Here is a 26,551-nt window from a genome sequence, read left to right as displayed (position 1 = left end):
AGCTGTACATGCTAATCATCAAGAGTATATATGTATCATATGGATGTACTATAATTCAAATGTATATCTACCGAGCAATCAGACGTATGTGTTGATCTCCCGACTGCACTCCTTCATCATATCCATCAGTTTGTCTATTGTCTACTCATCTACAGTCCCGATCGTTTTCTGCAAACCTCCTACCCCATAATCTCCTTCTCAACCGACCCTCTCAACTTCTTATAATCCTTCTCATCAAACCTCACCTGATCGCAGGTCCTCATGAAATTCTCAGGTAAGAGTAAACTGTCTTGAGGGAGGTTCTGCAGATACCTCAATATCGTTGTTGGGTTTTTCTGTAAGCCCATCAGGCGTTCCTTGGATAGAGTCAGAATGGCGAACGCAGCGATAAGGAGGAATCGGGGGCCTAGTTTTATGTTTCAGAGTATATCAGCTATACTATCGCGACAAGATCGCGGTACACCTAGATGACGTTGAGTGAAACTCACCCTCTGATACGACCGCATCTATCACTCTTAATGTCGTAGGCCAGGGTAAACATCTGATAAATAACTGACTAAACCATTTATCAAGGAATGATATTGCTACAACGGTGGACAAATCCCAAATTAACCAATCGATCAAGCGTTCAAACTATGCGGAGGTATACAGTGGGAAGTCAAGGAGAAGCAGATAAAGCCAACTCACGATGCAACCCAATCTCATTAAATAGCTTCCCCAACTTGGGCTCCTCCTTCATCAACAGCCCCATAAACACCGACGAGTCAATCCTCAACCCAGTCCGATCTTTGATATTTGTGTAATAATCCTTCAGGACCGAATTGACCAATCCACTCAATAACCAGAAACTATCTTCCGCTACACAGTGAATCAACAATGCACCAGCTATCAGAGCCATCTCCGGCCTATATCCTGAGGGAGCGAAATTCGAGTATGCGCGAAGGATAAGACGCAAATCCTGTTGGCCTGCTGAGTTTGTGGAGGCGAATATCGAGTGGTCGGGGTATGCTCTGCAAGTTGAAAAATGTCAGCCAATGGTACTCACGACAGTGGATAATGAGGTAGTCCTATAAGAAACTCCGTATATATTCATACTGAATACCGGTAATTCAGGTCTAGAGTACCAGGAGAGTCTGAAGCTGATAAAGTGAGAAACACCACTCACCCAGCAACATCCTTATCGATCCTCTCATCTTCCTGCCCTTGATCATGCGCTATCAACTCCTGATACAGCCCCGGTGTCCTAGCCGATAAAGTGTTCGCCATGAACCATGCCCAGACTTTACCTCTGAGGGATGAAGGTACTCCAGCGTCAAGAACGAGCTTACGCACTTTCTTAGGTGGGGAAGAGTTGGGTGGAAGAGGCGTTGAGATGATTGAGAGCTGGTCAAGGAGTGAATAATTAGCAATAAGATCATATGCAATCCATGCCCAGAACACGACCGATCATTCTGCGGAAAAAGACTATGAAAGATATGAGGAGCTTGTCGTAGCCACTTTTGTACACCTCTGCCCCCAGTTGGAAGGAAGGTTCGAGAGGTATCCCACTCAATCATGAACCCCACAGGACAGTATCCCTTCACCAGAAGAACTCATCAAGAAGAAAAGACCCACTCACCCACTTCTGCTCAATGGCCCTATGATCCCCCGCCGCACTCCTACTCGCGAAAATCTCCGGAACAGGCGACCTATCCTTGAGGAACCCCCACTCATCAGTCTCAGGCAGTGGTTTCAGACTATTCACAGAGTTGGTCGAGGTCATCGTGGACTGTCTATCAAGGTTCGGTCTCTGCCCAACTGGAGAAACCGGCGAGGTATCTTCAATGGGGGAAAGCAAAGCTCCATTGGAGTTTTGGCGCTTAGGTTGGATCAGCTCGAAATCTAGACCTTCAGCTTTGATCGTCTCTTCTATGAAATCTTTATGCGATATCGCTCCTCCCCTTGATGTGATAGTCGATGGAGTTGATGATGATTTCTTGGGTGTTTTGGAGTTGAATGAGAAGGAGGATGATCTGGCTGATCCGGGGATAGGAAGGGACGGTGTCGATCCATGTTGGTGTATGGATGTGGAAGGGGTAGGCAGATGGTTCACCGTGATGCTCGATGCGGATGGTGAGTGGGGTGTACCTGCTGGCGGAGTAGAAGGAGCCAACGACGATTTCCTTCCTCCAAAGAAAGATCGCTTGGTCGAACTTGCTGATTGGGGTATTGGCGAGTTTATAGAAGGCACAGGTAATGGTGGAGTCTGATTGATCTGGATTGATAGTGCGGGTAGAGCAGGTGGTGTAGAATCTTTCTTCCCTCCCACACCCAGAGTTTTAGCTACAGTAGCGGAGAAGCTCCTAGCTCTAGGTCGCCCGATAGAAAAAGGCGGACTTGGTTTTGTCAGATCCGCTTCATGATGTGTAGCTGGCGTGGAAGGTGGGACGGGCGAGGTCGCACTTCGTACAGGATGTGGATGCGGATGAGGAGGAAAAGGTGATGCTTGGTTCATCGTATCTTCATTTGCCAGTACTGGTGAAGCCAAAGGCGAAGTAGCTCTTCTATGTACATCGTGAGGGGACGAAGCTCTGCTTCTTGCGGACGGGAGACCCAACCCAATCGGCTCGTGCCCGTGAGAGGAAGGGGGAGGGGTGGGAAGAACAGGCATACCAGGTCCATTGACCAGAAAGGTAATTGGGACAGGTCCCTTTGAAGCTAACAAATCAGCTTCCATTCTTCCTACCAGCGTTAATCCCCTCGGTCGTTTCCCATCAAAGGTACTTCTAGCTACATCCACTGCCTGTCGAGTAGCCGATATACTATGCGGCGAGGATGGTGAGCCGGGCGTCCACGGTGCTTGATGCAGGTGAGGTGAATGTGTACGAGGGGGAGGAGGTACTAAGCTGTGGGCTGAGATTATACCGTTATCTGTTACGTCGACCTTGACCTCATTGTCGTCGATTGGTAATGGCGAAGCAAGGAGTGAATGTCCATTGGCACTCTTTGTCATCTCGTTGATGACTGGTTCGTGTGAAGCTGAGGAGGAAGGACCACTGAAAGATTCAGAGTCGCGAGGTTGAGGAGTGGTGATATTGGTTGACTCCTCAGAATCGTGGTTGGTACTGGTCGATCGCTGGCCAGAGGTAGTGGAGTCAGACGGACTAGCTTGGTGCTTGGAGAGTGAAGACGGGCCATGTGTTTGATCTGATCTAGTGGTATTTGCTGATAAGTCCTGAGTTGATTGAGGAGCTTCGCCAATGTCACTTGTTTCGTTAGCCGGATGTTCAATGTCATTTTCCTGCTCGTGAAGCTGTTGAGAGTGACCCTCCGAGGAATTGCGCTCAATTTCCTCTTCCTTCTCCCTCTCTCGCATGATCCTCAGCCTCAACTCCGTAGCTACTGACCTTCCACCCTGTGGAGAGGGCATATCGATCTTATTGAAATTCGATTGATTCGGAGTCGTCGGAGTGAGTCGATCGGATAACTTGGGAGTGAGTTGTTCGCTATCCTCCTCTCGTATTTCTAATGTCTCGTGGTTCTCTCCATTAGCATGTGATGATTCATTTTGGTTGGTCTGTTGAAGGATTTTCTCTGCCGAGGGTAACCTGAAAGTCTCTGTCTGGGGACTGGGACTCAGCTTTTTAAAGGATGATGTTGCAGGTGAGGATAGACCAGGAGAAGCTCTGCCTATACTGAGTGGTGAAGGGATTTTACTAGCTGCTTTGGCTGCTCTAGATAATCTTTTTTGCTGTATTGCTAAGCTCATACGTTTGGCCGGACCGTACATGCTTTCTCTGGCGTAGTCGTCGTAGATGTCCCATTCGACATCATCGTGGTCTTCCTCCTCATCTACGTCATCTCCATCTTCAGTGTCTTCTCGACCCTCTTCGTCATGGTAATTTGCGGTTGAGCGTCGATGGATGTTGGAAGAGGTGGGGTCAGTGGATGAGAAGACGTGAGGTGCATTGATTGATGGGCTTTTAGGGGAATTTTCTTCTGCAGGTCATTAATCAGACAGATCGAAGTCAGCATTTATCCTCAGACTCTCATCTGTACAAGTGAGAGATGGCTCACCTTTCAATTCTTCCAACTCATCTTCTTTGACAGTCCCGTGCTCATCTTCACTCTCATTCCCACCCATCATGAACCCTCCAATACCTCCAAATGCCTCACTACTACCATTCGAAACTACCGAATCTCTCTCTCCGTTCTGCTGTTGCTGCTCAAAGAACCCCTGTTGTCGAGCATCATTATCCTGAGGTAAACTAGGAGAAGGCTGTGGTGAATCCAATTCGAATGGTTCAGATATCCTCTTCAACTCTCTATTTCTGTTGGCTGATAATTGCGTTTGTCCTTGTACGTCTTCTTCGTCTTCGTCTTCATAGTTGTATAGGGGTTGATGACGAGGCGGAGAGGGCACAGTCAGGATGGTGGTTGGTAATTCCTTGGTATCTCCCGGTGGTGTACTTGTACTAGCCAGTGAAGTGAATTTGAGATGATCCCTTTCTACCCATCCTATCACACCTTCGCAGGATGCTAAGAGGACTGTACCAAGGTCTCGAAGTAGGATCAACTCGTCGCCTGATATGTACATCAATTGATCTGGTGCTTCGGCGACGCAGTCTGTCAGGCTGTATCAGATATTCATCAGCTCGACGATGTGTTCCGGTGAGATGATTCAAGAGATTGAAACGAAACATACGCTACACCTTTTCCTATGCCTCCTCTCTCAGCCAAAGCTATGAGATCGTTCAACTCTCTGGGATCTAGGTATCCCATTTTGTTGTTGGTGGTATTATATATATGGTATATGAGTGATTATAAGGTGATGACGATGGATGATTGATAAATATTTTAATAATGTCAAAGGGGGCTGAGCATGGTAACATAGTCGAGTGAGTGTTAATGAAATGAATGGTATCAGCTCAATGTTGTACAGATTCGTCCAAAATACCACAGACACTAGACGTAGCTTAGCACATGGTTGTCTGAGTGTGTGTGTCCGTGTTTTCCGCCTATCGACGCGTCTCTGATAGTAAAAATCAATCTGAAACACGAATCAACTGAATAACGGAATCAAATTGACCCCTAAACACCACCACGGACAAACTCAAAACCATAAATAAACAAACGCAAAGGGAATGTTAGGATCTTCTTGACCTGTCCATAAGATATATATACATATATATATATATATATAATATCTCGAAAGAATTGGAAGATCACTATGTCACCCATGAACATACAGACTACCAGCGACCAAAGCCAACAGCTCTGGTCCACCTGCGGGCCAAGCCACGACAACTCGTGCTCAGCTTGAGTCGGAGCTGGCCTCGAAGTCAAGGACTTTCGAATGGCCCATGTCGTCTTGCTTTGACCAGGATTGGCGTTGCTGATATCTCTCTAACCCATAGATGACAGGGGCAAAGAGTTGGACCACGTTGGGTGTGATTTAAGCTGGACATGATCAGTGTACGTACTATTCGATATTTTCTATTGAAGGAAGCAGATCCGGATGGTAGTTGATGGTGTATCATCTTACATGATCGACGCACTGACCGCCCTCCACCCCACACATACACATACACTCACACTCACGCACAGACCTTCCTTATCAAATCGGCTAATCACCAGCATATGAACTTATCATGACCACTCATACTTATCTTCCTCTTCCTCTTATTCCTCTCTTTGCTTTCTACCAGCTCATCGAAATCTGAACAAACATCAACTTTTAAGATCAGCACCGATAAACAGACACAAGGCCAGCTCAAATCTATCTTTCTTGATTCATCAACATAGTGAGTCTAAGTCCGTCTTCATCTTCTTCCTTCAATCCTTAAAAATTGTAACTCCTACTGACCCCTACAATCATATAATTACTCTTCTTCCTTGTTTCCTTTTTTATAAAACAGTACAACCACAAATGCCTAGAATCAAACATCCAGCTAAGAATTTAGACGAATACAAACCACCAGGACCATCGACTCGTCCTTCCACATATCCACTTCATTCTTCCTCCACCCAATCTGAACATCGACTCTTCGCTCCCGATCATTCTGGACGCCGATCAAGTATGCGAATTAATCGTATCAAGACCATTAAAACCGGTGTTCCTGGACGAGGAAGTATCTACCCACGCAACGCCAGAGAACGCATCAAGAGGTCAAGCCTGTATGGTCTGTATGGCTCTGAATCAGAGGAGGAGGAAGAGGAAAAGGAAGATAGCAAAGACGAGATGTCATCAGTATCGAAAAGGTATAGACCGGTTCCTGCCACTTTTGAGAGCCTGAGGATTATGGACTGGTCGATGATCAGTCAATGCATTGAGCATGGATTTGAAGAATGTTGGTAGTGAGTTTTGCTTTATTCCTTATACCATCTATGGCGATGAGTCTTCCTTGATGCCATTTTCGCATCTGGCCCTGGTCTCAATGATCATCCATTCCGCTTTTCGGACCATCTTGTCCGAGATTTGCTGATTTTATCTTCCACTGCAGCCATAAGCAACTCCATTGCACCGCCCAACTTCGCACTTCCCCCGTCCCATTCGATTTCCCCCAGTCCTAGGAAGAGGTATCGAGGTGGGATTATGCAAAGACTGTAAGAAGGCTGGTGGTGATTGTACGGTGTCCAATGGAGAGGATAGGTTTTACGGTTTGTCTGAAAGTCTGAATAAACCTCCGAAGATATACAAGATCGATAGGAAGAAGGGATACCTGATAGAAGGGAAGGTAGATATGAGGGGTTTGACGGAGGATAGCGATGACGAGGATAAAAAGTCGGGAACGGATGTCAGAAGAGAAAGGGGCAGGAAGAAACGTCAGCGAGTGCTGGATCCTGATGAAGAGTCAGAGGAAGAAGCAGAAACGTCTTTGGAGAGTAGGGAGAGTACTCAGGTCAATCGCAAGACACGTCGTATCGCTGTAAGTGAGGTTCTATAGCAAGTCAGATACCGTCTTATCGGACTGACTGGTTTTTTTTCTTTGCTTTCACATAGGATACACCCGACAGCATCGCTGAAGCTGAAACTAGCTTGATTGATGAATCGAAGCAGAATAATGATAATCGCGATCAACAAGATAATCCCAACACCACCTTCCGAAGCTCAGCTTCCCAAGGGAGCGAAGTGATATCCTCGAGTACTCACAAAATCAATACCCTTCGCGGGTCGTCTCCCTCGTCCTCTCGCTATGATCCATCGGCATCGAGCAGATCACATGATAGCAACTTGCCTACCTTGGAGGATGATAATACAGTCGTTCAACCTGTACAATCGCAAATTCAGAAAGGAAGTGAAATAACGATCTCCCTCAACTTACCACAATCAATTGTTACTTCAGAGACATCGACTAAATCTCAAATATCCGATGTGATCCAGACTCAAATCGATAGATTGAGGAACAAGTCGAAAGAGCAGGACGAAGTGATTGAGAGATTGAGAAGGGAGAAGGAGAGCGTAATAGCCAAGTTGGGTCAGGTGTATATGGAACGAGATGAGGCGGTGACAGAGCGAGATTAGGAGGGAGCTGGACAAATTCAGGGGTCTGGGAGAGGATAAGAAGCTATGATCCATAAAGCTAGGAAGAGATCCAATTGTCAAAAGTACGAGACTGTAGGAAGGTCAGAGACAAATATATCTCGGCTGGCATAAAAGCAGGTTCAGTAACGGAGATAGAGCGAAAACGTATGAAAGGGGATTAATTCGCCTATGATTCAATGTGCGAACAAGTATACAAATATATTGATTGAGCGGACAGAAAAGGGATTCGATCATATCATATGTAGATCTATTTAGGGCTATGTCATGTTATGTCAATCTTGTGTATTCCTATGTCAAGGGCGCAATTATCAAGTCTAAGGATGTACATATACTCGACGCAGGTGAGGATACTGTAAGACGAGTGTGGCAAGCGTGTGTGCAGTACCCGCATTATCGAGGGTCCGTGCGGGATCTTGCGTGTCACGAATTTGGGTGTCCATCCGTAGTGGAGTGGATCGTAGTATGTTGTTGGATTATTGACTATCTATCGGACTCTCGCCCCTTTCTTTTGCTTTACCACTTGCCTTATACAGATTAATTGTTCCCATCAAGGCTTTCTTCTTCTCACATTGTACAACCCCAATAGTTTCCTCAAAGTCCTCCCCTCCCCTTTACTACGATATATTGTATGGCGATCCAACCTTGCGCCATGGTCAAGGGACTCGAGAGGACTGGAATCAACGAAAGACCTGCCAAACAGTCACGTTTGGACAATGAAGATGTAATTGTGAGTTATTGAAATTCATATCTCATTAAACAATCACTCACCTCCCCTCACCTGAGCTTTAGGCCGCAAACCGAATTTCGATTACGCATACCGAAGAAGATATCAATGTATTCCCTGAAGGGCCGATGGCGAACGACACATGTGCATCCACTCCCACAGTGTCTACTCCACCGGATACCTGTGAATCGAGTAAGTGAGCCACGTCTGTTCTGTCATGATCCACGTACACCGAACGCTTCCAGGGAGACCAAGGTGATCAGTGATGGTACAGTCAAGACAATTGCCCCTTATCTCATACCCAAAATAGACATGATACGCTGACTGATTCTGGCAATTGCCACTGATTTACAGGCAAGAGTGTGGAGATTGTTTCAGACACGATTCCGATGGCTACTCGAGTGTGCGGATTTACTCACTTAAATCACGATCTGCTGCCTTCGGTCCTCTTGCCAGCTTCGAAATGGAAAGACCATATCGATATATCGCAAATCGACGAGTCTTGTTCTTCGATGTCACCCTGTGTAAAGCCTGGTATATCCGAGTTTGAGGATCTACTCGAGCAGCTTCGCGCATCTTATGGATAAAAAAGATAGAGATCGACACGCTGCGGAGAGAAGCTACGCAGAATGTCAAGAGGAACTGGCGGAGTTGAAAGTGGATTATAAAGAGCTACAAGAAGAGCTAGAATGGAAGGAAGGGATTGAGATAGAGTTGAAAGAGGTGAAAGAAGAATTGCGATCACGGGAACAAAGGGAGGAGGAACGACGAGATATGATAACAGTTTTAGGGGCAAGTGGGTTTGATCGTTCCTTCCTGGAAGAACACGCCCCGACGCCTCCATCGGTCACGAACGATAATAACAAACGTGTGAACGAGGTCCGTAATCTCAATCAAGAGGTGGAAGGCTCCAGAAGAAGAGTGGTGGCGTTAGAGGGGCGCATTCAAGGTCAAGAGGAGGAATTGGTAAAGATGAGACTCAAACATAGTAAGACGAATGAGAAGCTGGGTCAGGTGGTAATGGAGAAAGATGGGCTGTTGAAAGAGCTGGAGATACTCAAGAGAAGGTTAGTGGAGCAGGAGCAGGGCAAGGAAGCAACTTTGAGTATTTCAGGGAATGTAATGGGCAAGAGTAAGGAGAGCAGGGAGAAAGAAGTCATTGATCTGTGTGAAGACTGAGCTTTGGGTGTATAGGTTTATGATGTATACATGATCTGTGTGTGGCATGAAGATTAGTGGATGGATATTTAGCCTGAGAATATGTACTATATATAAGCTTGAGCCACCATGATGTATTTGTGCGAAGTGAGCAATTTCGACATTCGCCACAAGTTCGAAATCTTGGGCGAGTGAAGATTTGACTGCTCAGTCGAAATGTACGACTCTGATGGAATCTCAGTATCGTCTCCCTATCAATCTCAACAGAACTCCCAAGTACTCACACAGCAGTCAAATCATCCCTCATCTGCCTCGCGGCCAATTCCCTCATACTCAAAACCTGTCTTCTCCACTCTCTATCTGCACCACCCAGCACGTTCCTGATCAAGTGGGTACCCGCATCGGCATCACCGTCGAATGACCATGTTCCCTCAGTACGAGTACTCATTCCCGGAAGGTCTTGTGCAGGGAAGGGTCTGGGCTCAGACGGAGACATCATGGGGTACTTCTTTGCTAAATCAGTCTTGGCAACATCTCCTTGGGAGGGTTCGTCCCTGTATGCTGCTGTTAGGAGGACTGCCTCTTCCGAGGTGAGTCTATCCCAGACTTTTATCGCGCATCAGCACAATCAATGAGGTGGGTATTGGGGGCTTATTGTATGACGACTTACTACCATCCGTGGCCAGAATCACGAATTTCAACTCCTCATCAGGGTTGCTCTTAAGATCTCGATAAGTCACTGCAGCCTCGGCGTCGGTGTAGGGCGGTGTCTTTCTCTTGAAAAAGTTGAAAGCTTGTTTAGTCTGGAACGTGTTCCAAATCCTACAGTCCGCGTAGCATATCAGTACATCACGAATGTAGTATCGTAATATTGTAGCGTTTTTGAACAAAACTCACTCCTCCTCCTCCTCGTGAGATCGCTTACTAAAGCTCCCACCGAATTTCCTGACCACGTCGTTTGTGCCCAACACCCTATTTCCCCAACCTCGATCGTAGATCACTTGCTCGGCTTCCTCGGGGGGATGTCTCGACAGTCGTCTATGGATTCTCTGGATTAACAATCGAGTAGTTGATACAGAAGTAGTTAAGTCAACGTACCTCGCACATTCCTTTGGGTTATCACCACATTGATCTTCAGTCAACACATCGCACCTCCATTTCCCCTCTTTCGAATTATACCATCCCGCCACCGCTCTAGAGTCTCCTATATGAGCAACATAAAGCCTCGAAGCGGCGGTATCGACAATAAGTGTACATGCCGTACATCCACTCCCCTCCGTGGCGCCAAAGAGGAAATTCGACGGACCAAGCTTAGGAAGAATTGGTGATGAGTCTTCTCTGCCTAGTAATCCCTTGAGAGCCGATACCGGGGCATGTAGGAGTTCCTGGTCAACCGCTGTGAACGTATCTGTCAATGCCCATGATAATCTCTCCTGATTGACTATTGAACTGTCGCTTTCAGCTTTGAGTCTCGCAATGGTAAGCGCCAGACAAGCGTGGAGCGTCTTGCTGATCATATCGCTGAATATGTTCCCTCCCATCCCATCGAACACCGAGAAGAACATCAATTGATGATCGCTCGTGACATCGCCTGTATCTCCCTTATTTACTTGAGCAGCTCTGATGTCGGTGACAGGAATAATCTTCGTAGCTTCATACCATGCTTTCCAAAATGCGCCACCCTTGTCTTCAGCACATTTGAGCAATCTCTGAAATTGGTCAGAAGGTCCGATATCAATTTTGTGGCGGTCCTCGCAAAGTGGATTTGAAGGAACGACAATCTCGTCCCATCCCTTGACCGGACCATGTTCAAGGGGGATACTGAAAGACTTGGCATTTCTCTTCATGAATTCTTCTATCTCCTTTTCGGGTCGGATGTAGAACGTACCCTCCCAGTCTCGGTTCGGGGCGTCATTGGGGCCGAATTGACCCCATACTTTGACTAAGGGTCCTGGAAGGAGTTGAATGAACGCTTCGTTACCGTCTGATTGGGTTGTCTTAATGATGGGTGAGGCGGGGAGTTCGTTGAGTTTGATTGGATTGAGAGATGACATGCTGCGCAATATGAGGTGGCGATGCTGTTATAAAGTCCTGTTTGTCGGAATTGATGTGTGTAGAAGAAGATGGAATATGACGCTATCTTGGTAAAGGCTGCCACTTTCTTCGTATAATAGCTAGTAAGCAACGAGTAGAGCATTTGTCGAGTCGATAAACTACCTTTGTACCCTCTCCAAAGGGCAGCGTCATACGTGTCGAAGAGTTCAAAGGTGGTCATCAAGATCTAAGTCTGTGGCAGAATCTGTCTTCCTTCCTGTCGAAGGTCCAAGAAATAAGGGAGGTTAGTGTAAGAAGATATCCAAAACCTTGAGTTTCACCAGGACCAAGGCTTTGAAACCTTTCTGTCTTGACACTACGTCCGAGGAAAAGCCATGACTCGAGTTATCCATTCTGCTCCTTTTTAGAGTTGCCGGCCACACAGGAGAAGGCTTTCCGAAACAACGTTTCGTCGTCTAAGCTGTGGGACCCTCTATCCTTTGTGCCAGAGAAGCTGAATGGTAGATGAGGTTTCTCTCGATGGTCACGTTCCTAAATGTAGCTATATATACACCGATCCAAACGGGTGTGAGATGTCAGTACAGACTCTAGATCATACCCTTCCAATCCAATCCTCATCCACCAATCCATTCCTACACAACGTCCTTCCAATATGCCTGGGACAGAGCAAACTCCCCTTTTATCTCACTCTGACCTTCCCCCATCTCCATCCCGCCCCTTGCCCTCCCATGTTTCCAGCGATCAGCAGCCAGTCTCCGTCCCAGTACCGTATCTTCAACTTCTCCCCATCTTCCTCATTCGCATAGCCGGTCCCTTAACATACTCATTACTATTTCCCTTCGTTATTCCCTACCTTGAGCATCTGGATGTGGCACCCGGTCAGCTGGGGATGTACGCAGGCATAGCGGAAGGTAGCCTCATGATTATATCTGCTGTGACCGCTCCAATGTGGAGTAGCCTGGCTGACAAGTATGGCAGAAAGAAGTGTGTGATCTACGGATGGTCCTTTGGGACCGTCGCTAGTGCTTTGGTGGGGTTTGGGAAAAGTGGACGAAAGGGTGTTTGGTGGGTTATCTTTTGGAGAGGTGCAGGTGAGTGCGACTCTCGATCCATAATATGCACTATCCCCGGGCCCACGGGGACTTCTCTTGCTCTCCTTGACTACCATGGATGTTGAACGCTTGTTGACAATCTGATTCAATCGTGGTTCTGCAGCCGGCGTCAACCCCACTGGTCTGCTGGCAAGAGTACTCATCGCTGAAATATCCCATCCAACCAATCGGGCCAAGATATTTGCGCTATATTCGCCGATATCAAGTATAGGGTTCATGCTTGGCAGCCTGATAGGCGGTAGTCTCGCGATGCCATATGGCAGACTACCTTGGTATTTAGGCGGGAGTAATGCCTTTTGGAAGGAGTGGCCATGCGCTTTGCCTTGTTTGGTCGGAGTGGCATTGTGAGTAAATTTCTATGAGACACGGTATTCTGGACTATTGCACTGATCGTTCGTGCTGGGTCTTTCCGAACGCTTTTAGTTCTCTTGTCTCGCTCGTGATTTGTCAAATCCTCCTAGAGGAGGTGAGTAGGGCTTTCGACAAGCGCTTTTGGCATACCGCGCGCCTGGATTTAGTGACTAAGCAGCTGAACGATGTAGACACGTCGGCCTCCTCCGGAGACCCCCGAGGACGACAGCAAGGATGCGGTCCGGAAAGGCTCATTAGAGTTGATGAAGGAGATCCTTAGATTGCCTGGGTTCGGAGTGAAAATATCTCTTTATGCTGGTAAGTCTGGTGCACTTTTCATGCGTGATCAGCTTGAAAGATACTGATGTAAGAGATCCTTGGTGGGTGAAACTGACAGGTGTTCAATTTGGTAAGTCGGATTCCACTTCTGTTCTACTGTAGCCAGTTCAGGCGATTTAGACTGATCGTCCGACCCAACTCACAGCTATGTTCGCTCTCGATGGCGTTTTTGTGATTTGTGTCTTGACTTCTATCGAGAAGGGAGGTCTGGGATTTACAGTGAGTGTCCAGTAAATCACATCGCCAATGTTCATTGAGTAGTCATCCCTAGCTGAATACATCTCGTGTATAGAGCAGTATCTACGGTACCTTCTCAGCAATATTCTGCCTGTCCTTCATCCTAATATCGCCCTTCCTAAGCCCCTACTTGCAGAGCAGAATCGGCTTTCGCAATACCCTAACTCTGATCACTGGGATAATCCCCCTGGAAGCTCTCATGATACCCTTTGGTCAATTCATAGCTAGATGCACTTTACATGGCGGTATGGGTGGTGGCGGCGCGATCGCAAGGCTGGTGGTATTGGTTATTCAGGAGGAAGCAAAGTATTTTCACATGATGGGTTGGCCGTGAGTGATTTGGCTGGCCAATATTAGCCACAAGACAGTGAGTGACACAGACTAACGGGATGAGTGGACCAGAATGAGCGATCAACTAATCGTGGAGGCACTCGATAATCACCCGGATCTGCTGGCTACGGGAAGCGCAATGACGTCGATTGTAGGAGTGAGTGATCTCCAGGCTCACATGAAACCTTTCCCACCCCCGTCCTTTGTTTTCGATTGTGGGCTGACGTGCCGCGCCGAAATAGACTACTTGCAGAGCGTTCAGTCCAGGTATAACCGGGTGAGTACTTCCCTCAATCTTGTAAAGTACGATGTGCCACTGCGCGTGGACAGAGCTGACAATCATAGTTTGTTGCACACGTTTCTAAAGATGGCTTTTCTCCATGTCAACTGAATATCCCGCGTCCTCCTGGGGACGACAAGTGTCCTGGATTGCCTTGTTGATTTTGTGTTCACCCCCGGTAATTCTAAGTCGCCAGCTCAAGAGTGATAGACGGAAGTCGAGACGGGGCGAAGTAGAGAGTGAGGGGTATGGATCGCTTGATTAGTATATGTCCTTTGAGTTTTGGGGGAGGGAATCGATTGGGCTGCTTACGTGTCGCGTGGAATACCAATGCTGGTGTTTCGGAGCTGTTACAGATTCAGTGTTGCATGCATCTGTGTGATGCATAAACAATGACGTTGTGTCCCATCATACAGGCTACGCGTGTTTTGCTCGTCTCCCTCCTTTATGAGGGTAGATGAAAGGATAAGCGCACAAACAACTCCGATCATGGTATGGAGTTCTACAGAGCTCATATTAGATATATGGCCCAATGACTCTTTGTCGGTATCCGTGTATAGTTTCTTAGTAATTTTAGCTGCCCACAAATCAATCCTCTCGGATCAAGATCCGAGCCCAGTGTTGGCGTGAAGTTGCGAATAAGCATCATACAGTACACTCCAGGATGAGAGCGGATAACGAAGAAAGAAGGCCCCTTCTACCCCGTGCCACCAGCATCACCTCCTCGTCCTCACATCAGAACGACAACACGTCTCCCTCTATCTCATCCATCTCATCCGCTGAGACCTCCCCCAGCCCACACGTCGAGAACGTCCCAATCCCTTACCTCCGCCTCTTTCCCATATTCCTCATACGAATAGCAGTGCCCCTCACCTACTCCCTCATCTTCCCATCTATCGTCCCCTACCTCGAACACCTCAAAGTGCCAACCGGCGAAATCGGTCTGTACGCTGGAATAGCCGAAGGAAGCTTCATGATTGTTTCAGCCATCACCGCTCCTATCTGGGGTAGACTGGCCGATAGGTACGGTAGGAAGAGGTGTGTGATATACGGGTGGTTGATTGGGATTGTTGCTAGTGCTTTGGTCGGTTTTGGGAGGGGTAGGAGGGGGGTTTGGTGGGTCATTTTTTGGCGAGGGGCTGGTGAGTGAGCTTTCTCCGAGAGATATCCGGTTGGTACAGTACATCTCGGTTTCCAAAGCCCTGTGATGATACTGGTCCAAATGACTCTTGGTCTCGCTTCCTGTTTCTCAATGATATTGTACCGCCCTTGAGGAAGTGTGGAACGATATTCGGAGAGATGAAATGGCAGTCTCGTCAACGACAAACCTTATTTACTTACTGTTGTATGTAGCCGGCATAAACCCCACCGGCGTCCTCGCCCGAGTCCTCATAGCAGAGATATCCCACCCTACCAACCGAGCTCGGATATTCGCCTTGTACTCGCCCATCTCAAGTATCGGTATGATGCTTGGCAGTCTATGTGGAGGAGGGCTGGCAATGCCCTATGGTAGGCTACCGGCCTGGTTGGGCGGGAGAAGCCAGATCTTGAGGGAATGGCCTTTTGCTTTGCCTTGTTTGGTCGGGGTGGGGTTGTAAGTGCGAGTTTCCCCTATGTCTTGCACTGATACAAGGGTAATAGCTGAAAAGTTTGTGTTGGGGCATTTGTGGGTGGGTAGCTCTGCGATTTCATTGATAATTTGTCAGATCATGTTGGAGGAGGTAAGTGAACTGGTAATCTCGATGATGTGGCGTCTTGTTATCCAATCTAAGCTGAACTCATGCAGACTCGACCACCTCAAGATCCTACTGGAGCATCAGATGGACCAGAAACCCGTGTGCAAGCTAGATCGACCATTTCGCTGATGAAGGAGATAATGGGATTACCGAAATTTGGACTGACCATTTCGATCTACGCTAGTGAGTTGTCGAGTGTCGAGCGTAGGACGAGCTGACGATGGGACAAACAGGTTTGATGTTCGGTGAGTCAGCTTACTATCTTTTTCGCTCGATACCCGACATCATATCATGTCTTACTTGAGATAGCACAAAGCACCACTGACTGACTTTGATCTCGATAAATTTGATGACTGATGACCAAAGCGATGTTCTCCTTCGATGGGATATTCGTGATTTACGTCCTAACTCCCATCCAAAGTGGCGGATTGGGCTTGACGGTGAGTCCGCTCCATTGTATCCATCATACTGTACGTGATTATTGTCTTACTAATTGCAATAGTTGTGCATGACATGACATAGGCAAGCACCTCCGGAATCTTAACTTCCCTATTCATCCTCTCTTTTATCCTAATCTCACCCTTCCTAGGCCCCCACCTCCAATCGCGGTTAGGCTTCCGTAACACCCTATCAACAGTCACTGGGATCATCCCCCTCGAGGCTCTGATGATTCCCCTGGGTCAATACGTCGCTAGAGCATCACCGCACAGTATGGTATGTCGATTGGCGGTATTGGTGTTGCAGGGGGAGATGAAATGTTTTCATCTGATGGGATGGCCGTGGGTCGACCATACCACATTATCACACTGTACCGTCCTGAACTGACGTATCGTAGGATGAGCGACCAACTGATGATTTCGCTATTCGACTCGTACCCTTACCTCCTAGCTACCGGGAGTGCTATGACTTCCATCGTAGGGGTGAGTGAAATACGTGCAGGAAACGTGCCGAGCTGAATCTCCTGTATTCACAGACGACCTGCAGAGCTTTCAGTCCAGGTATCACGGGGTAAGTGACCCGTACTGTATCTTCAATGACACTTCCCGCTTACCGAGCCAACTCCGTGAGATACAGATGGATCTTCTCGATTTCAACTCAATTCCCAACCCTCTCATTCGGCCGACAATTATCCTGGATTGTATTGTTGGTTCTGTCCTTACCTCCTGTTATACTAAGTCGGAAGCTGGAATATATCGGAAAGCTCGTCCATCTGCGGGAGAAGAAGCGGGTTACGAAACACTGGCACCAGAGGCTGAATCTGACAACCAATTTGCAGATACACAGCGCAGATAGCTACAAACGGAGGGCGAGTGAGTGCTTTTAAAGATGACATAGTAGTACATTCCGATCCGCCCTCCATGCCTTGATTCAAAGCGGTCCTCTCTCGCTATGTTGAATGTAATTGGCGATGGATAGTCACGAGAACGTACGATACATGTCATGATCTACTCTGCTCTACGATAACTCTGAATCCAAAGTCCATCCAAGTAATACGTACATCATTCTCATGATTCTCATAAATATCGTTCTCAAGCCTGATTTAATATACACAGCATACAGTACATATGTGTACCCCAACATTCCTACCTGAGAACGTGTCCTAGCCATGACACATTATTTCATTTGTCTTCACCTCCAAAAATCAATGCTCAAATTGATCACACTATTCGTGCATGTCGTTCTACCTTGAGGCTCACTCCGATCATCTCCCATAAGCTTCATGATACCCATAATTCGGTCCATTGTAATTACTAGCGTCCACCCAACCCGACCCCGAATTCCTCGCGTTATGTCCTTGCCCCTGTCCCCCATAGGAATTACCATATGGGTTCTGATTCTGGTTGTACCCTCCATACCCATAATCGTACGTCCCTCCCTGACCTGGAGGAGGGATCGGACTAGAATCTCTATCGATTACTCCCGTTCTCATAAGTGGATCTCCCGAAGTGATCGAAGCAGAGTGTCTCTGGAGGGTCTGAGCGGGCGGAGGGGGAAGTTGAGACATGTTGGGTGGAGGTGGGGGAGGACCAGTAGGCGCAGGGACATATGCTGAACCGCGAGTACCGTTATTGCGGGTGTGAGGGGGTCGGCGTTGTTTCGTTCCGCAGCATGCTGCGAAGAGGCATTTCGTGATTGCCCAGAGGAGTCCGAGGACCTACAAAGTGAAACGAGTGTCAGAATTTACGTCATTGGCAAGCATGGTCTGTGTCGTGACGAATGAAGAATGTGTGGACGGAAGTTGACGGAGGAGGGAATACTCACAATCAAACCAACAACGATAGTAACCGGAATTGATATCTGCAAGTTCTGGGTATACCACGCAGCAGCTGTATCCTGCCATGATCCGGCCTTGCAAGTTTGGTTATAACAGTGACCTCCGTAGCCTATACATCATCACGATCAGTTTTGCGTTACTTCGAACCTAGGCCAAGTAAAGCTTAACTTACCGCAAGGCGAACCATCCACCAGGGAAGTTTGAAGAACAACACATTGATTCCTATATCCACAAAAACCAGATCAGTCCAAATATTTTTGTGATAGCATGAGGAAGAAGAAGGAGAAAGAGCCGACTCACGTAACATTAGGATCCCTACAACTGACCGTACAAGTCTTATCGTCCTTCTGCCCACAAGCCTGAGACAGACCCAAGCTTGATCCCGCAAGTCGGCATTGTTGGTTCAGACTCGTACATTTGCCCGAAGCGCACGCTAAGCCATTATCCCCACATTTCGTTCCATCGGTTGCGGTTCGATCATCTGGACAGGTCGAATTGGTTCCTGTACAGGTCTCTTCGTAGTCGCATGTGGCATCTACACTTGATCGACAGACGACTCCTGCAGAGGCGAGTTGACAGGTCGATGTACAGCATGCGGCGTTGGTGGGGTCGCAAACGGCTCCTTCTCGAAATTTACATGCTGATGATACGATGAATCAGCTCCATGGGAAAGGTTGAAAAAGGTTCGCACACTCACTTGAAGCATCACAGCATGCTGAAGTTGAGTTACCTCCTGGATCACAATCTTCTCCATCTTCGACGATACCATCTGTGATGAAGAAATTAGCAAATGTCTTTGTGGATCACGTCAAGCGCGAAGAATGAAAAATAAACTCACTTCCACACTGCTGCAAAGAAATAACAGTTCTACTGCCAGGACTAGTGATACAATTGGTAGTGATAGCTCGATTACCGATGTTGGAGCCTGGAAACACAAAAGGGCATCGGTCAGATTTCCCCGCTGCATATAATCCATGTCCGAGAAGGGACGCAGTGCACCCACAGATGTTACCCAAAGTACAAGCCGAGAAAGTCTGCTCGCTGCTAGAAGTAGTAGGGTTCATGATATTGGATCCACCAGCATCACAAGTCGAAGTTGACAAAGGACAACATGATCCCGATAATGAACAGCCCGATGTGCACTGTGCAGTATCCTCTGTCAGCTTCACATCAGACTTAATGAAAATTCCGGAAGCTTACATCGTGAATCGCACCGAAACTGGCCAAGGTAATGAGACGTCAGCTAAATTCAAATCTCGGTGAACAGATTCGTAACACAAGCAGCTCACCCATGACCTATCTCGTGCGCTATTAAGCTCCATTCAGTCTTTGTGGCTGTAGATATACCCGTTCCAGAGACGGTCTGTCCTGATTGTTGAGTAGCGGTATTCTGACACAATGTACCGAGCCACGCCACACCAACCTCAGAGTCCTACAGCGTACATCACATACATTAGCAAATGCACCCAGGATCCGAGGTCTCGGTATGATGAGATGAGGAAGGTAAATCAGGCAATAACGAGTGGAAGGTATGTTGGGATATATCGCACTCACAGTAGGACAAGCACTCATCAAATGCCAAAGTCCCGCCCCATCATCCCCCTTATCACCCCTCCACTGACTGAACCTACTCAGTCTCTCATCCAAAGTCAAATTCCTTCCACAAGGGACATTCCATTCCTCGCCCGATGGAGGGGTAGACGGACAAGTCATATTCCTAACCTGTAACTCTATGATCCCAAGGGAAATGTTGAATGTCGATTTGTACAATGCGGAAATCTGATTCCAATCGTTCAAGACCTGAGTCCTAGCTTGGTCGGGGGAGTTGTATGCTGCAACGTAGTTACAATCTAGGGCTACTCCCATGTAAACTATCTGTTGTGTCTTTGGACAACCATTACTGTTGCCTATGGTATCGATAAAATTTGACGAGACAGTCATTCCACCGTAGTCGTCCCGTTTCCCGAAAAGACCTCCAAAGCCAAAGTATGGTGAGATGAATGATTCGTCGGATGAAGATGGAGTTCGGAATATGGGGTTGTTCAACTCGTTATTGAATGGTAAATTATCATGAGAACAGCTTGATCCGAAATTACTATCGAGGTGGTGAGTTGAGTTTGGATGATGGGACATATCGATATCTCTAAATACTACCATTCTCGAACCTAGTGATTCTATATCGATATCCTCGGAGGTCTTGATGCGTTGATAATTCTCTCTGGTCATTACGTTGTACCTCACCCCGTAGATTGTAAAAGTACCTTCGAAGACCGTATTGTCCTCATGAGCCTCATGAATCATTATACTTGCTGAGCCAATCACGCAATCATGTCCCTTTTGATAATCTAATGCGTGACCAGCCGATTCTAATGATTTTATCCTCTCGACCCATTTGGGATGTATCACCTCTCCAGTAAACAGCCTCCAATCCTCCTCTTTCAGCTGTTCTGTCCTCGAGTCATCGCCGTAAGAGATCTTCGCATCTGGATGGAAGAGGTGTTCGGTCGGTCTGAGCAACAAGCTGATTTGCTCAAAGGGTGAGATGTCGTCTAAAGCGATTTTGAGGATGACTGTGTCGGAGTGTTTGAGGGATGAAGGATGGGGTGGTAGGTGCGTTATATACCTTGGATTGAGATTGGAAGAAGACCGACGAGGTAGGATCTCAAGGGAGGATGATTGGGGATGAACGAGTCGACGTAAGGGTGGTGGGTGTGGTGAGCGGGCTGCGAGACGATGCAAGAAGGTTAGTATAGATATTGAGGGGAACTATATTAGCTCGAGATTGACGAGCTTACCTTCTATACATGTTAACAAAGCAATTGCCACTACGATCAGACCCAACAGCCCAGGTATTCGCCGTATTATCTGTGGGCCGTTCTCTCTGCCTATACGACCCATCTTGCTATAGGATGTCTGATGATTCTCAGCCTCGTATGTATTTTATCTTTTTGTCTAGGGGAATGATATGGTTGAAAGTAGAGTAGGAGATGAATTACGGTAACCTTGTAGTATCAAGGGGTATATTACCAGATGAGCGGGTTGAAAGGGTCAGGTAGTGTCGTGTACAAAGGACCCGAAGCGATGATTGGCGGTGTACTGCTGCTATTTACTGCTGCAACAACCAGCCGGTCTTGAGAATGCAGTATGATTTGTGCTGAAAATATATATGGTTTATGGATGTACAGATGATCTTTTCTATTTAGTTCGTGATGATCTTGTGATTGAGGTGGGATACGTCGTTATGTGTGATGTGGTCAAGCGGTATGAGCTCGTTGTCCGTTGCGTAGTCAAGATGGAATCCCTTTTGTCCCGTGTTTTGATGATGGGGTCGTTGGAAGGTTGTTAGCTGTACAACGGTATGTTTCTATCGTCTGTCTATTCGATACAGATACGAAGTGGCAAGAATAGTAATCGTTTGTGATCATGAGCTGCAGTGAATCTATATGTATGATTTGATACTCGATGATCAGAGTGATGTAAAAGTGTCGATGCCAAGGCTATGTGCTGCGGTGGTACCACACATTGTCAGCCAAGCCCAAAAGAATATCAAAATGCAGTGCGGGGATGCGTGCGGGTACTTTTAAGGTAAACAATCCATTTACGTAATACCACTCAAATGCGCAGACCGAAGGTGAAGCGACCTGAAAATCAAGGCGAGGTGGAGGAATTTTGAACCTGTTCATCCACCTCTACTCGTCTCCTCCACTTTACAACCTTGAGTCGTGTTGACTTTGATTCCAGAGCATATCCAGCAACACAAGCACCCCGCAGCTGCCAGGTACAAAGCCTCCAACCATGCCCCCATTCACCTCCCGACCACTCAACAAAATCACCCCGACATTCCTCACTCAAATACGTAAACACCCTTTCGTCCTCTTCGGTCTACCTTTTGTCGGTATAATCGTAGCTTCGTCTTTCGCACTCAGTTCATTTACCCAGACGAGATACGATTATCAGCAGAGTAAAGTGCAGAGTGTAGGTGCTGAGGAAGGGCTGGGAATGAGGAGTGATAGGCGGAAGGTGGATTTGAAAGAGGAGTATTATGTGAGTGGGCGGCGAGCGATAGCGAGCTGTGATGTCGTGTCTATGGAAGTGTAAAGACCGATAGTCGATCATAGATGTCTAAGGTCGGATCTGTCTGACACGCTACTCATGTTATCCATACGTCTGAATATGAGCGTTTGCAACTACAATACACATGACCATAACGCTAATTCATCATACCACATTATACAGCGTCTAAACGCCCCTTCGTCCCAGATATCTTCCCTCTCAAACCCCGACTCAGCCCTTGACGCAGATATCACACCCTCACCCTCAACGTCGACATCTTCATCGCCGATACCCAAGAAACCTAGGAAATCGAAATTCTCAATGACACCTGTGTCTCAGGACGACTATGAGCCAGTGAGAGTACCTAGACCTGAGGGTGTACCTGAATGGGGAGGTGGGAAGGTAGGTGAGGAGGCGCCGGTGGTGGGTCAGAGGAAGACTGATAGGTGGGTATGAGTGTTGACCGAAGGGAGAAACATGAGTCGGATGAGTGGTATTGGGAGGAGGGAAGTCATGATGAACATTGTATAATTAACCATCCACTCATCTGTCGACATTATGCATCTGTCCTCATCCCTCTTTGGTATTGTTACTGCTGGATCTACTGTATCTTCGGCTGGACTACTATGCACAATGCACCGTTTCATATCACACATTCAGGATGTCTCTAGCTCTCGGTCTGTATCAAGCAACACTTTCCCACGGTCACCTATGTTTACACCGGAATCAAATTCCTCTTTAACGCACAGACGCGTGCCACCAAATACTGTACAACCAAACGATGAGAACAAACAACAGAGCAGAGTAAAGTGAAGAAGATCATTTTCATATCCATGTCCATATATATTCATGCTTATCATCATATAATATTATACCATCAACACCCAACTATGATAACGACATAACGACCTCCCACACCACACTAGAAAACCAGAAACTCAGACGAGACCTAGATAAGGAGATACACTCACACAGATGTATCGTAATCACTCCCGCCCCTCACCATCAACATCAACATCAACATCACCTTCCACTCCCCCCCGCTCATCCACCACCCCCGAACTAGACATGCCTGGACGGGCGTCGACTACCACCTCGCTGTATTCAGATGATCCCACTGAAGTACCTCCTCTACCTACCACGTATGGGTATAATGTGAGGGAAGGGAAATTGATAGATTACGATGATCCCGAGGAAGGGAAGGTGATTAATCCGACGGATAAGTTGAGGGAGTTGTTGAATCAGATGAGGAAGGAGGTGGAGATTAGTAGGCCTGTTACTGCTTACACGGACACGTATGCGGAGGGGGAAGAAGTGCACACTGAGAGACAGGGACAAAGGGTCGGGGGACGGAGAGATTGGATGGATAACCTTGGACCTAGTTCTCCACCTAGGAATAGACATGGCGAGGAGGAAGAGGAGGAAGAACAGAGTCCACCAACTCCTCCGCCTAGGATTGGGAATCCCTATTCTGCTCGCAGAGGTGAACGTGAGTGATCTATGCCTCTGCTTGGGCAAAACGTACAGCTGGCATGTATTCAAAGGCGTAGCTGATCAACGAGGATGTGACAGGACGAAATTCACCTAATTTACCTCCACCCCACCCGGGTAGATTACCTTCGAGAGCTGCTGTCTTGCGCAATAGTATGTCTCATTCTCAGCTGGCTCATTTGAGATGAATGTGAGTGACAGCTCAGCTGATGTGTCGTGGATGATACAGGTACATCACGTTCGACCCCTTCGCCAGAACCCATAAACCTACCACTTGAGGTCAAATCTCCTCCTACACGTCTGGAAGCATTTCTCGCTTCGAACACTCACATCCCTCCTGTTGCGGAAAGCTCGACTTCCCCAAGAACACAGAACATCCTATCAAGACGGGACTCTGGATCAAGTACGAGTAGTTCCAGAAAGGGGAAAGATCGTGCGATATCACCGCTACCAGTTCAGGAGGCCCCCAATACGATAACTTCAAGTCTGAGACGGAATAGATTTAGGCAAACTCCCCCTCCTGAATCAGAGACAGATGAGAAGCCAGGATCACGTAAACGACCTCAAACGCCCCGGAGGATCAGTGTAGATCTCGCACCGGAGGATATAAGTTCGTTCGCTAGGAATGCAGGTGGACTGGAAGTTAGGGGTGAAGTGGAGTTGGATCTGGATGAGGGGTTGAGTGCGGTGGGATGGGAAGAGAGTAGTCAGAGTATCGTCGAGGAGAGTCTGGAGATACCCCTGCGGTCTGGGAGTACGAGTAGGTCACCTGATAGGAGGGAGAGAAGTAGGACTTTACAGACTGGAACGTCCCCGGCAATACTGCAGGAAGGGAGTCTACGATCGAGTCTACGGCGGTCTCATACCCATCATTCACCCATATTATCGCATGAGACCAATCTACAAAGTTCCTCAAGACATCATCCATCCGACTCTCCCAAGAAGCACGACGTCCCTCCGAGACCCTCTCGTCGGTCACAGTACAACAGTCAACCATCCCCATCACCGCCCTTGCCGGCACTGCCCGAACCTGATATATCCGCTCAGTCCGATACCAGCGAGATAGATACCTACTCTTCAAGACGAGCAGCATTATTTCGTTCGACTTCTCGATCAGCTTCCACTTCTGCTTCTACTTCTACGGTGAAAAGTGGGAGTCAGACGCCTTCGCAGTCTTTTGCGACTGCTACGGGTCTGCGATCGAGACTTTCAAATTCTGCTAGAAGTTCGGTGGAGCGGAGTCAAGAGGTCTCGGAGGGGGACATACTGCCTAGACGATCGCCTTTGAATAAGGGTAGGGTGTCTCCTCAAGCTCGAGTTGCGGAAGAGTCGCAATACCGATCACCTCCTGAGGCACAGATACTCCAGACTCAAGCGAGGGATGCAACTCAAGATGTACCTTCTCGTCGAACAGGCTACACGCCACCAAGGAGGATAGAAGATATACCTATCCCCACTCAAGATCCAATCCAAGTAAATATCGCCTTAACCCCTCCACATCCACCTCCACCGTCCAACTTAAACCTAAACTCTACACCGTCCAAAGTCAATGCCAACGTTAGTACCCTCCCCACACCCAAACCACCAGGCGCATGGCAATCCACCCCAAAACCCAAAGTCCGATTCAACCCCTCGCCATTGAGTCGATATAGTCCTACTCGACCTGAGACGCCTAGTCGAGAGGGAGTGGAGGGGGAGGAAGGGGTATCGATACATCGTTTGAGGGTTTCGCCGAGGCGGTCGCCTAAGAGTAAGATCAAGGAGAAGGAAGTGGAAGAGGTGGGGAATGGGAGTTTCCTGGGGAGATTGGCCGGGAATTTGAGTTCGCCTTTGAAAAGGTCTAGGCTGTGAGTTTGGGTCTTATCTTCTTACTAATATGAGATTGTGTCCTGTGGGAATATTGGGTTGGGATGGTATAGATGGCTAGATTGTATAGGAGAGTAATGGACTAATCTAGGTTCTTATGATACAGCTCGATCCCACCTAGATCTACTACTTTCTCACTCCACACCCCTTCCCTCGAACAGGCCAAATCAGCGACGACACTTGCCGAGCAGAATTTGTTAATAACTCAGAAACAATGGTTGGAAGCTTTATCAGCTATTAACGCTGCTGCGTCTACCTCTGGGAATGTGGTGAGGAAAGGTTGGGGATGGGGGACTTGGGTATTATGGGGGATGGTGGAGGTTTTGATACTTTGGAGTGTGTTCCGGTGGGTTTACTATCCTTGTGCTTATGCTTGTTCTCAACCAAGTCAAGCGAGCATGGACGGACAGCTGACACTTTGTTTGGTTTGATAGAATGACAATAGACTACGCCACATCCCTAAACCACATATCAACCCTCGACCCCTTCCATCCTCTCTCCTTACCATTCCGTCAGACAAGTACCGGTGCTTCAACATGGAGTAATGGACCGCTTGGATCGATAAGCCTGGAGATACCCATTCCTTCAGCGCTGCAGACGTTAGTAGGCAGGGGAGGGGGGAACGCCAATTTCTTTGATCTGATTGAGAGCTGGGGCGTTTGGAGTAGGGTTGGGAATGGCGTTTCTGGCGGTGGGGGAGGGAGGATGTTGGGTGAGGGTGGGGGTGGGGGTGTGCCTAGTTGAGCGGTGATGTTGTGGATCTATTGCACTTGGGTGATTATCTCATATTACATATTGTTTTTTTGGTGTTGCGTATGGTATACATACTTTTGGAGATGTTGATCTTGTATGCGATGATGCATATCTTATACATTTGAACGCGAAGGAGGGAAGATGTAGCGCACCAGTGGTAGTGGTAATGTTTCGGGTGAGATGCGAAAATACGTCCGAGCCAAAGTTGAGGTTGATGCCCGAGATTGGTTCGGGTGGATGAATTGTTCAACTTGAATTCTTCCTTC

General features: G+C 47.6%; 9 protein-coding genes across 9 annotated transcripts; 6 read left to right on the top strand and 3 right to left on the bottom strand.

Moving 5' to 3' along the window:
- Positions 1 to 179: 179 nt before the first annotated feature.
- Positions 180 to 4,761, bottom strand: I302_106303 (uncharacterized protein; the record flags this gene model as incomplete). Its single annotated transcript, XM_019192047.1, has 7 exons — positions 180 to 406; positions 489 to 584; positions 688 to 1,010; positions 1,166 to 1,383; positions 1,619 to 3,978; positions 4,057 to 4,613; positions 4,685 to 4,761. 7 exons carry the CDS (start codon positions 4,759 to 4,761, stop codon positions 180 to 182), a joined length of 3,858 nt encoding a protein of 1,285 aa, XP_019046677.1.
- A 1,147-nt stretch (positions 4,762 to 5,908) lies between these two features.
- On the top strand, positions 5,909 to 7,504 carry I302_106302 (uncharacterized protein; the record flags this gene model as incomplete). The annotated part of the gene is made up of 4 exons (XM_065870247.1): positions 5,909 to 6,336; positions 6,483 to 6,545; positions 6,632 to 6,908; positions 6,983 to 7,504. 4 exons carry the CDS (start codon positions 5,909 to 5,911, stop codon positions 7,502 to 7,504), a joined length of 1,290 nt encoding a protein of 429 aa, XP_065726319.1.
- Positions 7,505 to 8,828: 1,324 nt separating this feature from the next.
- On the top strand, positions 8,829 to 9,428 carry I302_106301 (uncharacterized protein; the record flags this gene model as incomplete). The annotated part of the gene is made up of 1 exon (XM_019192045.1): positions 8,829 to 9,428. The coding sequence occupies one exon, from the start codon at positions 8,829 to 8,831 to the stop codon at positions 9,426 to 9,428; it is 600 nt and encodes a 199-aa protein (XP_019046675.1).
- A 259-nt stretch (positions 9,429 to 9,687) lies between these two features.
- Positions 9,688 to 11,461, bottom strand: I302_106300 (uncharacterized protein; the record flags this gene model as incomplete). The annotated part of the gene is made up of 4 exons (XM_019192044.1): positions 9,688 to 10,013; positions 10,078 to 10,229; positions 10,305 to 10,445; positions 10,506 to 11,461. The coding sequence occupies 4 exons, from the start codon at positions 11,459 to 11,461 to the stop codon at positions 9,688 to 9,690; spliced, it is 1,575 nt and encodes a 524-aa protein (XP_019046674.1).
- Positions 11,462 to 12,114: 653 nt separating this feature from the next.
- I302_106299 (uncharacterized protein) lies at positions 12,115 to 14,112 on the top strand (the record flags this gene model as incomplete). The annotated part of the gene is made up of 8 exons (XM_065870246.1): positions 12,115 to 12,553; positions 12,678 to 12,918; positions 12,998 to 13,040; positions 13,117 to 13,243; positions 13,410 to 13,483; positions 13,557 to 13,831; positions 13,904 to 13,988; positions 14,074 to 14,112. 8 exons carry the CDS (start codon positions 12,115 to 12,117, stop codon positions 14,110 to 14,112), a joined length of 1,323 nt encoding a protein of 440 aa, XP_065726318.1.
- Positions 14,113 to 14,775: 663 nt separating this feature from the next.
- On the top strand, positions 14,776 to 16,859 carry I302_106298 (uncharacterized protein; the record flags this gene model as incomplete). Its single annotated transcript, XM_019192041.2, has 9 exons — positions 14,776 to 15,253; positions 15,465 to 15,705; positions 15,790 to 15,832; positions 15,898 to 16,030; positions 16,081 to 16,092; positions 16,214 to 16,287; positions 16,370 to 16,626; positions 16,683 to 16,767; positions 16,821 to 16,859. 9 exons carry the CDS (start codon positions 14,776 to 14,778, stop codon positions 16,857 to 16,859), a joined length of 1,362 nt encoding a protein of 453 aa, XP_019046671.2.
- A 690-nt stretch (positions 16,860 to 17,549) lies between these two features.
- On the bottom strand, positions 17,550 to 21,020 carry I302_106297 (uncharacterized protein; the record flags this gene model as incomplete). The annotated part of the gene is made up of 11 exons (XM_019192040.1): positions 17,550 to 18,002; positions 18,110 to 18,231; positions 18,295 to 18,344; positions 18,423 to 18,762; positions 18,820 to 18,891; positions 18,961 to 19,047; positions 19,126 to 19,264; positions 19,323 to 19,341; positions 19,412 to 19,554; positions 19,677 to 20,845; positions 20,918 to 21,020. 11 exons carry the CDS (start codon positions 21,018 to 21,020, stop codon positions 17,550 to 17,552), a joined length of 2,697 nt encoding a protein of 898 aa, XP_019046670.1.
- An 897-nt stretch (positions 21,021 to 21,917) lies between these two features.
- I302_106296 (uncharacterized protein) lies at positions 21,918 to 22,631 on the top strand (the record flags this gene model as incomplete). The annotated part of the gene is made up of 2 exons (XM_019192039.1): positions 21,918 to 22,166; positions 22,359 to 22,631. The coding sequence occupies 2 exons, from the start codon at positions 21,918 to 21,920 to the stop codon at positions 22,629 to 22,631; spliced, it is 522 nt and encodes a 173-aa protein (XP_019046669.1).
- A 612-nt stretch (positions 22,632 to 23,243) lies between these two features.
- Positions 23,244 to 26,276, top strand: I302_106295 (uncharacterized protein; the record flags this gene model as incomplete). The annotated part of the gene is made up of 5 exons (XM_019192038.1): positions 23,244 to 23,664; positions 23,748 to 23,819; positions 23,896 to 25,513; positions 25,639 to 25,878; positions 25,967 to 26,276. The coding sequence occupies 5 exons, from the start codon at positions 23,244 to 23,246 to the stop codon at positions 26,274 to 26,276; spliced, it is 2,661 nt and encodes an 886-aa protein (XP_019046668.1).
- Between the last annotated feature and the right edge of the window lie 275 nt (positions 26,277 to 26,551).

The sequence above is a fragment of the Kwoniella bestiolae genome, chromosome 4 (assembly GCF_000512585.2).
Source record: "Kwoniella bestiolae CBS 10118 chromosome 4, complete sequence".
Lineage (NCBI taxonomy): Eukaryota > Fungi > Basidiomycota > Tremellomycetes > Tremellales > Cryptococcaceae > Kwoniella > Kwoniella bestiolae.
This window is presented reverse-complemented; position numbering and strand designations above follow the sequence as displayed.